At 33.6% G+C, this 15,716-nt stretch overlaps 3 protein-coding genes across 3 annotated transcripts; all 3 read right to left on the reverse strand.

The window, feature by feature from the left end:
• Positions 1–6,693: 6,693 nt before the first annotated feature.
• On the reverse strand, positions 6,694–10,280 carry LOC139877017 (uncharacterized). The gene is made up of 4 exons (XM_071864425.1): positions 10,046–10,280; positions 8,984–9,136; positions 8,819–8,877; positions 6,694–8,251 (listed from the first exon to the last, which is right to left on the reverse strand). The coding sequence occupies exons 2-4, from the start codon at positions 9,096–9,098 to the stop codon at positions 6,758–6,760; spliced, it is 1,668 nt and encodes a 555-aa protein (XP_071720526.1). The 5' UTR covers positions 9,099–9,136; positions 10,046–10,280; the 3' UTR covers positions 6,694–6,757.
• Positions 10,281–11,351: 1,071 nt separating this feature from the next.
• On the reverse strand, positions 11,352–12,297 carry LOC139876121 (uncharacterized). The gene is made up of 2 exons (XM_071863421.1): positions 11,832–12,297; positions 11,352–11,656 (listed from the first exon to the last, which is right to left on the reverse strand). Exons 1-2 carry the CDS (start codon positions 12,295–12,297, stop codon positions 11,352–11,354), a joined length of 771 nt encoding a protein of 256 aa, XP_071719522.1.
• A 24-nt stretch (positions 12,298–12,321) lies between these two features.
• LOC139876122 (secreted RxLR effector protein 78-like) lies at positions 12,322–12,684 on the reverse strand. The gene has a single exon (XM_071863422.1). It carries the CDS (start codon positions 12,682–12,684, stop codon positions 12,322–12,324), a length of 363 nt encoding a protein of 120 aa, XP_071719523.1.
• Between the last annotated feature and the right edge of the window lie 3,032 nt (positions 12,685–15,716).

The following is a 15,716-nucleotide window of genomic DNA, read 5'->3' on the forward strand; positions in this document are numbered from 1 at the left end:
GTTCGATGGAATGCTCGTAGAGGACCCGAGTTCACCTGGGAATGAAAAGATCAGATAAAGAAGAAATACCCGCACTTATTTCCAGAAGATACGTCAACACCTCCTTCTGCTTAAAATTTCGGGACGAAATTTATTTAACGGGTAGGTACTGTAGTGACCCGAACTTTTCCATGTTTATTTATATTAAATGAAATTGATATTTACATTATTAAGTGTTTCCAATATGTTAAGCAATCAAACTTGTTAAGACATGATTAATTGAAATAGGTTTCATATAGACAATTGACCACCCAAGTTGACCGGCGATTCACGAACGTTAAAACTTGTAAAAACTATATGATGACATATATATGGATATATATATATATATATATATATATATATATATATATATATATATATATATATATATATATAGTTAACATGATATTATGATAAGTATGTATCTCATTAAGTATATTAACAATGAACTACATATGTAAAAACAAGACTACTAACTTAAGGATTTCGAAACGAGACATATATGTAACGATTATCATTGTAACGACATTTAATTGTATATATATCATATTAAGATATATTAATACATCATAATATCATGATAATGTAATAATTTAACATCTCATTAGATATAATAAACAATGGGTTAACAACATTTAACAAGATCGTTAACTTAAAGGTTTTAAAACAACACTTACATGTAACGACTAATGATGACTTAACGACTCAGTTAAAATGTATATACATGTAGTGTTTTAATATGTATCCATACACTTTTGAAAGACTTCAAGACACTTATCAAAGTACTTCTACTTAACAAAAATTCTTACAATTACATCCTCATTCATTTTCATCAACAATTCTACTCGTATGCACTCGTATTTATACTCGTACAATACACAGCTTCTAAATGTATTTACTATTGGTATATACACTCCAATGATCAGCTCTTAGCAGCCCATGTGAGTCACCTAACCATTTGGGAACCATCATTTAACATCTAGCATGAAATATCTCACAAAATAACACACTAATGGAGCCTATATGATGGATCAAAGTTCACGTGAATGAGGGTGTACACAAACACTTTCATTTTGCAACTTAAATGCATCAAACTACTCTCTCTCAAGTGTTATTCCGTTGTTCTAAGTGTTCTTCATCATCTTCATCAAAATCTAGCTAAATCTAGTTCATAAATCCATACATAAACCAAGTTATAAAACAACTACTCAAGAATACACCAAAAACACTTCCAAGTTTGCTAGCTTACTTCCAATCTTGCAAATCCACTTTGAGTGATCATCCAACCTCAAGAAATCTTTCTTATTTACAGTAATATATCTTTATAGTATAAGGTAATACTCATATTCAAACTTTGATTCAATTTCTATAACTTTAACAATCTTATTTCGAGTGGAAATCTTACTTGAACTTGTTTTCGTGTCATGATTTTGCTTCAAGAACTTTCAAGCCATCCAAGGATCCTTTGAAGCTAGATCTATTTTTATAATTTCCAGTAGGTTTATCCACAAAACCTGAGGTAGTAATGATGCTCATAACATCATTCAATTCATATATATATAACTACCTTATTCGAAGGTTTAAACTTGTAATCAATAGAACATAGTTTAGTTAATTCTAATCTTGTTCGCAAACAAAAGTTAATCCTTATAACTTGACTTTTAAAAACAACTAAACACATGTTCTATATCTATATGATATGCTAACTTAATGATTTAAAACCTGAAAATACGAAAAACACCGTAAAACCGGATATACGCCGTCGTAGTAACACCGCGGGCTGTTTTGGGTTAGTTAATTAAAAACTATGATATACTTTGATTTAAAAGTTGTTCTTCTGAGAAAATGATTTTTCTTATGAACATGAAACTATATCCAAAAATCATGGTTAAACTCAAAGTGGAAGTATGTTTCCCAAAATAGTCATCTAGACGTCGTTCTTTCGACTGAAATGACTAACTTTACAAAAATGACTTATAACCTATATTTTCGACTATAAACTTATACATTTTCTGTTTATATTCATAAACTTAAGTTCAATATGAAACCATAGCAACTTGAATCACTCAAAATGGATTTAAAACGAAGAAGTTATGGGTAAAACAAGATTGGATATTTTTACTTGTTGTAACTACATGAAAATTGGTAACAAATCTATATTAATCATATCCTAGCTAACTCATATTGTATTATACATGTATTCTAATATATTATGTAATCTTGGGATACCATAGACACGTATGCAAATGTTTTGACATATCATATCGACCCATGTATATATATTCTTTGGAACAACCATAGACACTCTATATGCAGTAATGTTGGAGTTAGCTATACAGGGTTGAGGTTGATTCCAAAAATATATATACTTTGAGTTGTGATCTAGCCTGAGACGTGTATACACTGGGTCGTGGATTGATTCAAGATAATATATATCGATTTATTTCTGTACATCTAACTGTGGACAACTAGTTGTAGGTTACTAATTAGGACAGCTGACTTAATAAACTTAAAACAGTAAAACATATTAAAAATGTTGTAAATATATTTTGAACATACTTTGATATATATGTACATATTTGTTATAGGTTCGTGAATCGATCAGTGGCCAAGTCTTACTTCTCGACGAAGTAAAAATCTGTGAAAGTGAGTTATAGTCCCACTTTTAAAATCTAATATTTTTGGGATGAGAATACATGCAGTTTTATAAATGTTTTACGAAATAGACACAAGTAATTGAAACTACATTATATGGGTGAATGATCGAAGCCGAAAATGCCCCTTTTGCTTGGTAGCCTAAGGATTAGTAAACCGATCTACTAATTGACGCGAATCCTAAAGATAGATCTATTGGGCCTAACGAACCCCATCCATGGTTGCGGATGCTTTAGTACTTCGATGTTGTTTTATCATGTCCGATGGATGTCCCAGAATGATAGGGGATATTCTTATATGCATCTTGTTAATGTCGGTTACCAGGTGTTCACCATATGAATGATTTTTATGCATGCATGCTGTTTACAAGAAATGGAAATATGAAATCTTGTGGTCTATTAATACGAATTGATAAATATATAGGCTAAACCTATAACTCACCAACATTTTTGTTGACGTTTTAAGCATGTTTATTCTCAGGTAATTGTTAAGAGCTTCCGCTGTTGCATACTAAATTAAGGACAAGATTTGGAGTCCATGCATGTATAATATTGTTTGAAAACTGCATTCGAAGACATATGTTGTTGTGTAATATTATTGTAAACCATTATGTAATGGTCGTGTGAATATGCTATACTTTTGATTATCATTTTTAAACCTTTAATGATAAATTAAATGTTATGCTTTGTTTTAAAATCGAATGCAGTCTTTGAAAAATGTCTTATATAGAGGTCAAAATCTCGCAACGAAATCAATTAATATGGAACGTTTATAATCAATATGAACGGGACATTTCAACGATCAAATTGCTGATATCTTCACCAAGCCGTTGTCCTCACCAAGATTTCTTCTATTACGATCCAAGCTACAAGTCGTATCCCGCCCTTAGCTTGCGGGGGAATATTAGACAACTATAATTGTATAAGGTTATGTTCTAGTTATAGTTTAGGGATACTTAGTGTAATTACACCTTCTATATATAGAAGGTACAATACTCTGAATAATACACACAGAACTTACAAGTTCAATATCTCTCTTCCTCTATTCTATCATCTATTAACGTGAAAAACACAGGGACGAAATGGGTAATTTCGTCAAAAACTTGTATTTTGAACATAATAATGTTTTTTCCTCAATTTGGAATCATGATTCATGTTGTATCGTTGAGTTGGAAAGCTTCGAGTCCATACATGTCATAAATATAAATAAGCTTACGAACATTTAACTTAGACTTACTACATTTATGTTATTCCGGTACCTCCATAATCCAAAGCAGACACTAGTAAAATGGATCCAATAATAGGTCCCTTCTTTAAAAGCTATTATGGAATCACAGTGGTTGTCTGTTGTCGCTCTCGTCGTTTTTAAACGCAGACGCAATGGGATTGAGAATTAAGGGTTCAAAATTTTGGAGATTTATTGGTCCGCTCCTTGTTAGTCAATTTGGATAGCAACAAACAAGGGGGTTTTCAAAGGTAAATCCCCATGTTGGATCACATTAGCTCGACGCATCAAACTAAAAGTATTTCAATGGGCGTTTGCTTCTAACTTATGTCGTAGTTACCAATACTATATTTGGGAGAATAATACATGGTTCCTTATTAGTTAAGCTTGAACTTCACTGTTATTATGTACGCATTATTTTATCACTCGTATGTTGGTAATGTGTTTGTTTTCAAAATGAATATCATTCCTTGTCTTAATTTGTAATCAAGGGCTCTTCATCGCTTCGATGATTTGCTCTTCTTTTAGTTATATGTTATTGTTTTCGGAAAACTTAATAAGCCCCTTCTTTCCAGTGTGATTAAACGTTCCAATTCTAGAAATCAATAAAATTCGTCCTATAAGTAATTCTGAATCATCTATTGGCACAGTTTCCCCAAAAAGGAGGTGTATTCATTGCTAACTCTATTATAAACACCTAAACCAGATGACAAATCACACAAAAAATGAAGATGTTTATTTGTATCGTCCTCATTGTTGTTGTTCTAATAACCATTACGGTGGCGGCAAGCAGAAAAAACTATTCTTACCTAACTGAAATGGATTGTTTGATATTTTGTTTGGAGAAATTAAACATAAATTTAAAAAATATGGAGGACACGGTTAAAAGTGTCATCGTCAATATCAAAATTTCAAATTATTTTTCTATTATTTAGTTTTGTGTGTATGTTGTGGGGAGGGGGTGGGGGTATCATATATGAGAACTAATAGTGTGAGAGAATCTATAGAACTTCGTTCATATATGAGAACTAATAGTGTGAGAGAACCTATAGAACTTCGTTCAACACCTAAATTCTAACTCAACATTTTTTGTTCTAACACATGTGAGGTATCCTAGGCATAATTGAAAACTAAGTTGGAACAAATACGTTTTCAAACACTGCATCAGTACACGTTCGAATTTAAGTCGAACACTTTTTTGTTCAACTCGGCCTTTTTTGTTCGAACTAGTATGTAGAATCATAGGCAGAATTGAAAGCTGTCTTAAAACAAATAAGTGTTCGAACACTGCATAAGTATATGTTTTAAGTTAAGTTTAAATATTTTTTGTTTTAGCTCAGCCTTTTTTATGTTCTAATTCATATGCAGAATTGAAAGCTAAGTTAGAACAAATAAGTGTTTGAACATTGATAAGTGCATGATCTAACTTGAGTTCAAACCTTTTTTTTTTTTTTTTTTTTTTTTTTTTTTTTTTTTGTTCTAAGCCAATTTTTTTGTTCTAATTCATATGCAGAATCATAAGCACTAAAATTGAAGGTGTAAAATAGGAGATGTACAATAAAAACACATGGACCAAAATTACTTCCAATTACTACAAATATCATCTTTGAGTAAATCGACATCATAGATCAAAACTAATGACATCAGAGATCAAAACTTGATCAATCATCATTCGAGCATTTGCAACATTAAACACCTGAGAAACACATGGAGTCCAGATCCTTTTATCCGACGAGGTGCTACAGGCTACAGATGACAAGATGGACATAAGATCTGTGTATTGCTCAGATTCAATACCTTGACGAATGGTACGACGGCAATTCCAAATCCATTCACCATTAATTAACCACGTGTTCATATAGCATTGTTTATCATTTTCTAGTGCGTAAAGTCTAGGAAATAAGAGGTTTTGCACAACACGAAGTCTTTAAGAAGAGCCTTTTATTTGATTGTATTTGTAACACGTCATTTAATTCGGTTCGTAGTAGAGGCAAGTCAGATGTGAGTTGGAATGAGTGGCTTATCAAGCCGATGTAATCGTTGGTGTCTCGTTCTAGGCTTAAAGGCTGTTATTTTCGTTTGGTTTTTAGCCTTCCTAGTTACTCGCTAGGGGGCTAAATTTTAATAAAATTGATGTTCCAAAATAAAACATGTGCGAACATCACGGTCTTTTGCTTAAGTTACGTTTTCAAGTCAATTGGCAGTTCCTGTATTGTGGTGCGATGCCCATATTTTCGTGGTTCTTACTATTTTTACCACGACTGTCATGGTTCTTGCTATGAACGTTGCACCAAACATGGCTAAACCGGCCTATGCGTCGTAACAAATGTTGAATCCGCTCCTAACACGGGTTAATTCACAATTGATAACCAGATTCTTACTCCTGTGAGTGCGCAACAAATCCCCAATCAATTGGTGTACGATGTTTTGCTTGAACCCAACGCTAATATATTTGAAATTGTTTGATACACGACCTGAATCAATATGAAATTTCCAAACGTTTGTCCCACATCATGACATACGTAACCGGTAATTGGTGTAAAACCAGTATATGAATGATTACATTCTCGCTGTATTGGAAAAATGTAGATTTCTTTTGCTCCGATATACACGACTTAAAAGGTAAGTTTTTTTTTGTTAGATACACGCGACCTAAGCAATAGTGATTATATCGACCGAAAATTCGGATAATGGATCTGCGAGAAAAATTGCATTGAGTGGTGGTACTGCACTACGCATTCGGAATCAACTTTCTGAGGTGAAAGTTGTACAAAAAAAAACTGATCTTTTAGAAGAAAAAGTAACTAACTGATAAACATACAAACATTCAATAAACTGTTATGCTTTTCAACTATACTTAATTACTTAGTACCAACATATCATCAAGAGCTTCATCAATCAAACAACTTAATATCCCCTTTTCAATATCAACTCCAATTTCAAACTCTTCAAACTCAAAATCAAGCCACGTGTCATGTTGACCACGGCTCATATTCTTCTCAACTAGCTCAATAACCATACAATCTTTCATATTTTCCCACCCTGAAATCTGTTTACAAACTTCTTCAACTAACCGATTATTCCTTCTAACAACCGCAACCCCTTGGGCCCACACTCTACATCTCGAGTCAACACACTCACTCACACAGTCAAACACGAGCTTACGCCTTAACTTAACTTCCTTTTTCTTCACAAAATCCAACCGTTTAGCTTCAAGTTTATCAAATAAACGCGGATTCACGATTTTGCTAGTCCTGAATAACGTGAAATCCTCAAACATCGACTCGATATCGGATAATATCTCCTTCACATAACCTCTTTCTAACTCGGTCCCAACATCAAAATTACGATCGGGGCTCGTTCTGTCTTGGTTTCGTTTTACTTGAGAAATCGGGGTTATGCCGATTTGAGATTCTCGAGAAACGGAAGCCGAACTAACGGTCGTTAATTTCGTTAACTTTTCGTCCAAAAATTTGCTCAAAGAATCACCTCCCAATACTAAATTCAAACCGTTTTTCCCCGCCAAAAACACATTCTTTTTCTCCGTCGATCGAGAAATCGGAGATGTAAATGTAAACGAAACAACATCTAATCCGTTAGATTTAACTAACTTTTTCTTCTCATCGTCTGGTATACTTTTTCTTCGAATAACACTTTTGTTAGTTAAAATCTTGTTCACTTTTATCTCTGAAACCGGAGATTTTGTAACAGATTTATCATTATGAATTAACTTATTCTGTTTCTGGTTGTTCTGTTTGAGCACGCTGTTTGTTAACGGTTTCTTGATCGAATTCTTTAGATCATATAAACTCAAACCTTCTCGTTTTTTAACGTTAACTTTCGCTTGAACAGCTAACGAAACTGATTTCTTACCATCTTCATATAACGGTTTACGTTCTAGACAACCGTCCCAACTTTTGTTCATCGATTGTCCTTTTAGTTTCCTAGCAGCATTCGATTCCGTTGGCTTTCGAGAAGATGGTTTTCTAGCGGGATTATTTGGTGATTTAACGAATCCCGGGCTTTTGATTGGTGATAAAAGTTTGTGATTAGTGATTGAAATTGGTTTAGCGGATTTTGGAGGTAAAATTTCGGTTTGAAATTTCTCGATCAGTCTCTGTTTTCGGTTGGATTGGTTATAATGTTTGTGTTCGAATTTGGGTTGTTTTGAAATTGATTTAGGGTCGAGAAATCGGGTTGAATGTATGATTGAAGGATTCGAATTCGGGAGAGAATCTAATCCCATAAGCTTACCAACCACACCGGGAGATTTACGATATTCATCCTCATCGATTAGTGATGATGAACGAGTTTTATGATTTAAACTCCTTGTTGTATAATCTTCAATAACCTATACACAAACATTTTTTTATCAGTAAATTTATCATTTTTCATTAAAAAAAAAAAAATATGAGTTATAGTTATGGTAATAGATTTTTCATTGTGGACGCCAAGGTTGCATAAATCGCTATTTGGAAGTACTCGGTCGGGACATTTGAGGGAGTACTCGAAAACTCCGGCAGTACTCGGATGTTGACCAAGTTTGACTTTGACTTTGACCGATTTTGGCCGAGTTTTGACCGAGTACTCTGAGAGTTGCAAAAACGAGTACTCGTAGAGTAAATCTGAGTTCTACAACACTAGTAGACGGTTTAAGAGGCTGTATCATATATGTACTAAAACTTAAATTATATTAAAAAATTTGGTATAAACTTGTAAACTAAAGAAATTTTACTAAATAACTATGGTGACTATTAATTTTGGCTCAATAACAGATTTCTGGTTGAGTACTCATATACAAATATAACTTTGACTTTTAAGGTCAAACAAGTGCTTTTCAGCTATAAAAGAAAACTAAATCCTCTAAATTTATGCATCTTAAGTTGGATGAAATATAAAGATGTATTGTGATTCATACCGGTGTATACTGAATTATTGGCATGTTAATCTTGTTGCTCTTTTTCTGCTTCAATTGTTCTGTAAAATTTAGATTTAAGGTTAAAGAAACAGAAGGTCAAAGTTTGACTATTGTAGAAGTGTACCATTAATGCTGCTTTTTTAAGAGTATAAGAATAAGAAATACCTGATAATTCGGGCGTTTTAGGGAGCAACTTCTTACGTGACTTCCCATTCCAATCAAGCAAATGGAGAAAACCGCGACCTTTTTCAACTCTTGAATCTTGTTTATCAACTATCATATTTGTCTCAATAAATTTATCAAGAAAAATTATAACACCTGCAAAAGTGCAAAGTAGGAAAAATGTTCAGATATATCGAAGAATCTAAAATCGAAAAGGCTATAGAAGTTAAGACTTATGCATGAATCAATGATCTCAATTGCTTAAAAAGTCATCAAAATATTAAATCTCTTAAAATAACAGCATAATATACTTATCCATCAACCAAACCTTTTGGGATTACTTGCAATGTATGTATGTGATCCACTGATACTCACATTCCTTAAGTCCAGTCTTGACTTTTTGGGTCAAATGTTAACTTTAAGTCTTTTACTTCAAATTCACATTGGGCATGAACAAGTTTTGATTTTTAGTTTTTAGCTTTTACCAGCAGAAACTATATTTTGGGCAAATCAAGTCAAGCATTGAAAACTTGTGTTAAAGGGGTGTTTGAGATCACTTAAAAACAATTTGCTTATGGTTTACATGTGCAATTCAAATAAGCACTATAAGTTATAAATTAGATAAATAAATAAATAAATAAAAGATTTGCTTAATGTAGCACTATCAGTCTATACTAAAAACACACAAGATCTCAACTGCAACTTTTAGCTACACAAAGAAGCTTCACCTTCATTTTATAAAAACTTCCAAAAAGACTCAATTTTATGAATTTAACTCACAATAACAAATGTATTAACTAATCAACAAAACGAAAGTAACAAGTAATATACTTATAGTATAGCAACATAATAACAAAAATCAAACCCTAGGTATCCCAATTAGTACTGGTGTGAAACAAAAGAAAATCTTTAGTGTGAAAGTTTACACCATTGACTTTGACAAAAGCAGTCAACTTTCTACTTTAACTTACAAACCCAGATCAAAACATGCACAAAAATCAAAACCCACATGATATATTCAAGAATTCATCATAATAAACAAGCCCAAATCAAGAATATACTTACAATGACATGGTAAAAAGTTAAGATCTGCAAATGAGTTTATCAGTCTGTTCACTGTCTTCTATGCCATGAAGCTTCCATTGGGAATACAGCCACAACTTTACTAATAATCTAATTCATGGAGATACAAATAAAACAAAAGATTGAAGTGCAGAGATTTTGAGAAGAATTTTTAGAGCATTATTGTAGTCACATTCTTTTAATAATATATCAAAAGCATTAAATGGCTCATGGGGTCATGAAATTGGTTGGATTATTTGAGATATTGTTTTTTCTTTCTTTTAGTTTAATTTTTATTTGACTTTTAGGGAACAAAAGTTATTTGCGTATCAAGAAAAAGGTTGAAAAATGCTGTTTTTCATATATTGAATTTACTGAAATATTAAGTTACTACGTATTTATTATTGTACGAGTAATATATAGTGTTGTTGAATGGAGGGGAAAATATTTAAGGGAGTAGTGGTTGATTGAAGGGTCAAGTGTACTTTTTGATCATTATTTTTTATTTTATTTTATTTTTTGACAAAAATATAAATATCTATATCTATGTATCTATCTATATAATTTTTTTTTTAACAGCAGAATAGAAATTTTATTGCTAGAAGAAGACTCAGTACAAAAAGTACAACTCGAAGGCATAGAGATACCGAGTTAGAATCGTACACCTAAATAATTACATAGGTAACGTGCATGACAATAATAATTACAAAAGTATAGATCGTGGATTATGGAGCCAATCATGTCATTCGATCATTTTCTTCTTACAACGCTTCGCAACCCATTCGAAACTCTTGATTTGTATTTCACTAAGCTCATTCGGAGTACTCCACGAAGACTTCTTGAAAACCTTTTGATTCCTATTTTTTCAAATAAGATAGCCACAAATCCATTCAACCGATTGTCATATCTTGTTACCCAACTCTGAGCAATTTGAGGGGACAAAACCACAAAAAAGATTATCAAAAGATAAGTTGCCCGAATCAAAACCCCACCAATCTTGGACCTTTTCCCAAACTTCTCGGGCATGTGAACACGAAAATAGAGAATGTCTCACCGATTCTATATCACCATCGCAAAGAGGGCAAAGCATAGAGTGAAGATCAACTCCCCGTTTGTCAAGTTCACTAAAAACAGGTAGTCGTTCTCGCTTTGCTCTCCATACAAAAACTTCAACCTTTTTTGGAACAAAATTATTTCTCATAGTCACCAATGGAGTATTTCTTGAAGGATACGCTTTTGCCATAACGTGCTTTGTTAGCTTTTTTGTAGTAAAAATCCCTGACCTGCAAAGTTTCCAACTAAATGAGTCTTATTTCCCTAGATCAATTACCAAAGAGGATAGTAATTTTTCTAGATTTTCCAACTCATTTTTTGTACGGCCCGTAACCGCACGTGTCCATTCCCACGAATACACCACCGATCCATTAGCTTGATGAAGACGATTAGAGACCGTGACGTTGGGGTTTGATTCGAGACGGACTAATCTCTTGAAAATCTCTTTAAGTGGTTTGTCCGCAATCCAAATGTCTTCCCAAAATTTTGTGTTGCGACCGTTGCCAATTACCCTCGCGAATGAATTTGAGAATTCGACACCTATGTTGTTTATCTCAATCCCTGCTTTCACAATATTACTCCAAGAAGAATTATTAGTAGATAAGTTCCCGCCCAAGATAGAAAAACCCGAAACCCCGTAAATACTTTTAATAACCTTAACCCACAAGGAGGTAGTATCGGTTAGAAACTTCCACCACCACTTGCCGAGTAAGGCCAAGTTTTTAATTGAGAGAACCAAGATTTAAGCCGCCATCCGCCCAAGGACGAATAACGTCATCCCACTTTACCCATGAAATTTTGTTAATATCACCCGACCCACCCCAAAAAAAATTACGTCTTACTTTCTCAAGTTTATTGAGCACCGAGGGCGGAACACGGAAGAACGAAAAGTAGTACAACGGTAAGCTATTCAAAACCTCATTCACGAGGGTCAAACGTCCACCGAAAGAAATCGTACGAGCTTTCCAATCCGACAACCTCTTCTCAAATTTATCTATCACCGGTCTCCAATTAGAGAGTTTTTTCATATTTGCACCAATAGGTAACCCGAGATAAGTCATTGGGAAGGAACCTCTTTTGCATCCAAAAACACTAGCCATTTCCTCGACTTCAATCTTATCAATACCCACCCCAAAAAGACAACTTTTGTTATAATTCACCTTTAGACCGGAAGTTAACTCAAAGCATTTTAAAAGCTTCATTAGATTCTCGATATTTTCGAAACTCTATTTACCAAAGAAAATGGTATCATCGGCATATTGTAAGTGGGATATGGGAATTCTATCCATACCTATTTCGACCCCTTCGTAAAGATTGCAATGAACCGCCGACTTCGCTAACCAATTTAGGCCTTCCGCCGCAATAATGAAAAGAAAAGGCGAAAGCAGATCACCTTGTCTAACCCCCCTCCCGAGCTTGAATTCTTTTGTCGGAGAGCCATTCACAAGTATCGAGATGGAAGCTGATTTGAGACAAGAAGTAATCCAACTTCGCCATTTAGAACCGAAACCCATCAAGACCATCATTTCGTCCCAAAAATCCCAACTAATGCTATCAAACGCCTTCTTGAAATCAACTTTGAAAACCATGCTTTTACGATGAGTAGACTTCAAAAATTCAAGAGATTCGTTTGCCACTAAAATGCCATCGATAATGTTCCTCCCTTTTATAAACGCACTTTGTTCAAATCCAACAAGATTCGGTATTACCTTCTTGATACGGTTTGAAAGTAGCTTCGCGATGATTTTATAGAAGCTCCCGATAAGCTAATTGGCCTATATTCGTTTAGACTAACCGGATTTGCAATCTTAGGAATTAAAGTGATGAAAGAGGAGTTGCAACCTGGAGAGATCGCACCCGTTTGCCAAAAGCTACTAATTGCTTCCACCAAGTCTTTACGAATAATTGACCAATTTTTTTTGAAAAATCGCTTATTAAAGCCGTCCGGCCCTGGGGCTTTGTTACTTGCACAACCTTTTAGGGCCTCCCATATTTCTTCTTCACTAAAACACAATTCAAGATCACTTGCTTGCAGCTCCTCTTAAAAAGGCGTTAAGATACTGAATCTCTTAAAATAACAAAATAATATACTTATCCATCAACCAAACCTTTTGGGATTACTTGCAATGTATGTATGTGATCTAATGACATTCCCCTTCCTTAAGTCCAATTCTGACTTTTTTGAGTCAAATTGAACATTTTAGTCTTTTACTTCAAATTGAAAATAAATTTGCAGAAACTGAAATTTGGGCAAATCAAGCCAAGCATTGGAAACTTGAGTTCAAGGGGTGTTTGAGATCACTTAAAAACAATTTTCTTATGGTTTACAAGCGCGTTTCAAATAAGCATCATCTCACCAGCTTCATAAATAAAAATATAAAATATAAAAAATACAAAAAAACAAATTGCTTAATGTAACACTATCAGTCTATACTAAAAGCACACAAGATCTCAACTTCAACTCTGAGCAACACAAAGAAGCTTCTCACCTTCATTTTATAAAACTTCCAAAAAGACTCAATTTTATGAATTTAACTCATAATCACATAGCAAAGTTCAGTAAATGACATATTGTAACCAAATCCTAAATGTATTAACTAATCAAAACAAAGAAACTAACAAGTTATAGACTTATAGTATAGCAACATAATGACAAAAATCAAACCCTAGGTATCCCAATTAGTACTGGTGTGAAACAAAAGAAAATCTTTAGTGTGAAAGTTTACACCATTGACTTTGACAAAAGCAGTCAACTTTTTACTTTAACTTACAAACCCAGATCAAAACATGCATAAAAATCAAAACCCACATATGATATATTCAAGAATTCATCATAATAAACAAACCCAAATCAAGAAAATACTTACAATGACATGATAAAAAAATAAGATCTGCAAATGAGTTTATCTGACTGTTCACTGTCTTCTATGCCATGAAGCTTCCATTGGGAATACAGCCACAACTTTAGTACAATAAACTAATTCATGGAGATACAAATAAAACAAAAGATTGAAGTGCAGAGATTTTGAGAAGAATTTTTAGAGCATTATTGTAGTCACATTCTTTTAATAATATATCAAAAGCATTAAATGGCTTATGGGGTCATCGAATGGCGGGTTCTTTGGTCAATCGTTTTCAAGTACAATTTTTGGCTATTCAAGAAACTATGGTAAAGGTAGTTGCAGAACCGACTTTGAATGAGATATGGAAACATTACGCTTTCGACTCGATTCAAGTAGAAGCTAGTGGACGGTCGGGTGGTCTTCTTGCGTTGTGGAGGTTGGATTTCTTCTCTTTAATTCAAGCTTGGACGAGGAAACATTGGATTGCAACCATTGTAAGGTATATTCCTAACAATCAAATTGTCCTTATCGTTAATGTTTATGCTCCTCATAGTGAACAAAAGAAGAAATTGGTTTGGTCTCAATTAACTTGTATTGCTAATATGTGGCCGGCCCGTTATGCTTATTGGGGGACTTTAATTCGGTTTGACTCCCGGAAGAAAGGTTACGGGAAGTAATTGATCTCAATAGCATTGATTCCTTTAATTGTTTCATTTGTCAAGCTAACATCATTGATCAATGTTTATCTAATGATGAGTTCACGTGGGAAGGCCCTTTAGGCAAATTCTCGCCATTGATAGAGAATTGGTTGGATTATTTGAGATATTGTTTTTTCTTTCTTTTAGTTTAATTTTTATTTGACTTTTAGGGAACAAAAGTTATACGCGTATCAAGAAAAAGGTTGAAAAATGCTGTTCTTCATATTTAATGAATTTACTGAAATTAATAGTAATATTTTTTTTTATTATTGTACGAGTAATATATAGTGTTGTTGAATGGAGGGGAAAATATATTTTTTTTTTTTTTGGCGAAAAGGATATATATATATATATATATATATATATATATATATATATATATATATATATAGATATAGATATAGATTGAAAGATCTTCATCAAAATGATGAAGATAAGTGCAATACAATGGCGGACTAAACTCGGCCATAATGAAAGTTACAAATTGAACTACAGACTAAAAGCATAAAAGACTCGGATCATCCATCCAAACATAAGATTGGAACCCGTTGCAAAGCTTGAGATTAGTCGCCCAAAGGAAGGTCTTCATTTTAATGTTACACACCAAACCGAACGACATAGAAATTTACCATTGAAAACAAGATCATTGCGAGCCAACCAAATTGCCCAGCTAGTCGCGGGGCCAATTAGTTTCCAAAATTTTGAAGCTTTAATGCCCATACCATAAAACCAATCATACGAAAAAAGCTCGATTGATCCCGGAATCACCCAATTAATCTTCCACCATCTAAACAAATCCGCCCAAATTTTAGACGACCACTTACAATGAACCAAAAGATGATTGACCGTTTCGATTTCCTCCAAACACCAAATGCATAAAATCGAGTGAGATGATGGTAAAATATGCCTTTTAATGAGAACGTCTTTGCCGGGTATACTATTACGAATGGCAAGCCAATGAAATAACATTACCTTAGACGGGACATTGTTTCCCCAAATCAATTTTAGCCAAGAAGGAGAAGAGACAATATTAGATTGGACAAGTAGGCGAACAACTTCAGAAACCGTGTACACACCTTC

Source organism: Rutidosis leptorrhynchoides, chromosome 11 (genome assembly GCF_046630445.1).
Source record: "Rutidosis leptorrhynchoides isolate AG116_Rl617_1_P2 chromosome 11, CSIRO_AGI_Rlap_v1, whole genome shotgun sequence".
NCBI lineage: Eukaryota > Viridiplantae > Streptophyta > Magnoliopsida > Asterales > Asteraceae > Rutidosis > Rutidosis leptorrhynchoides.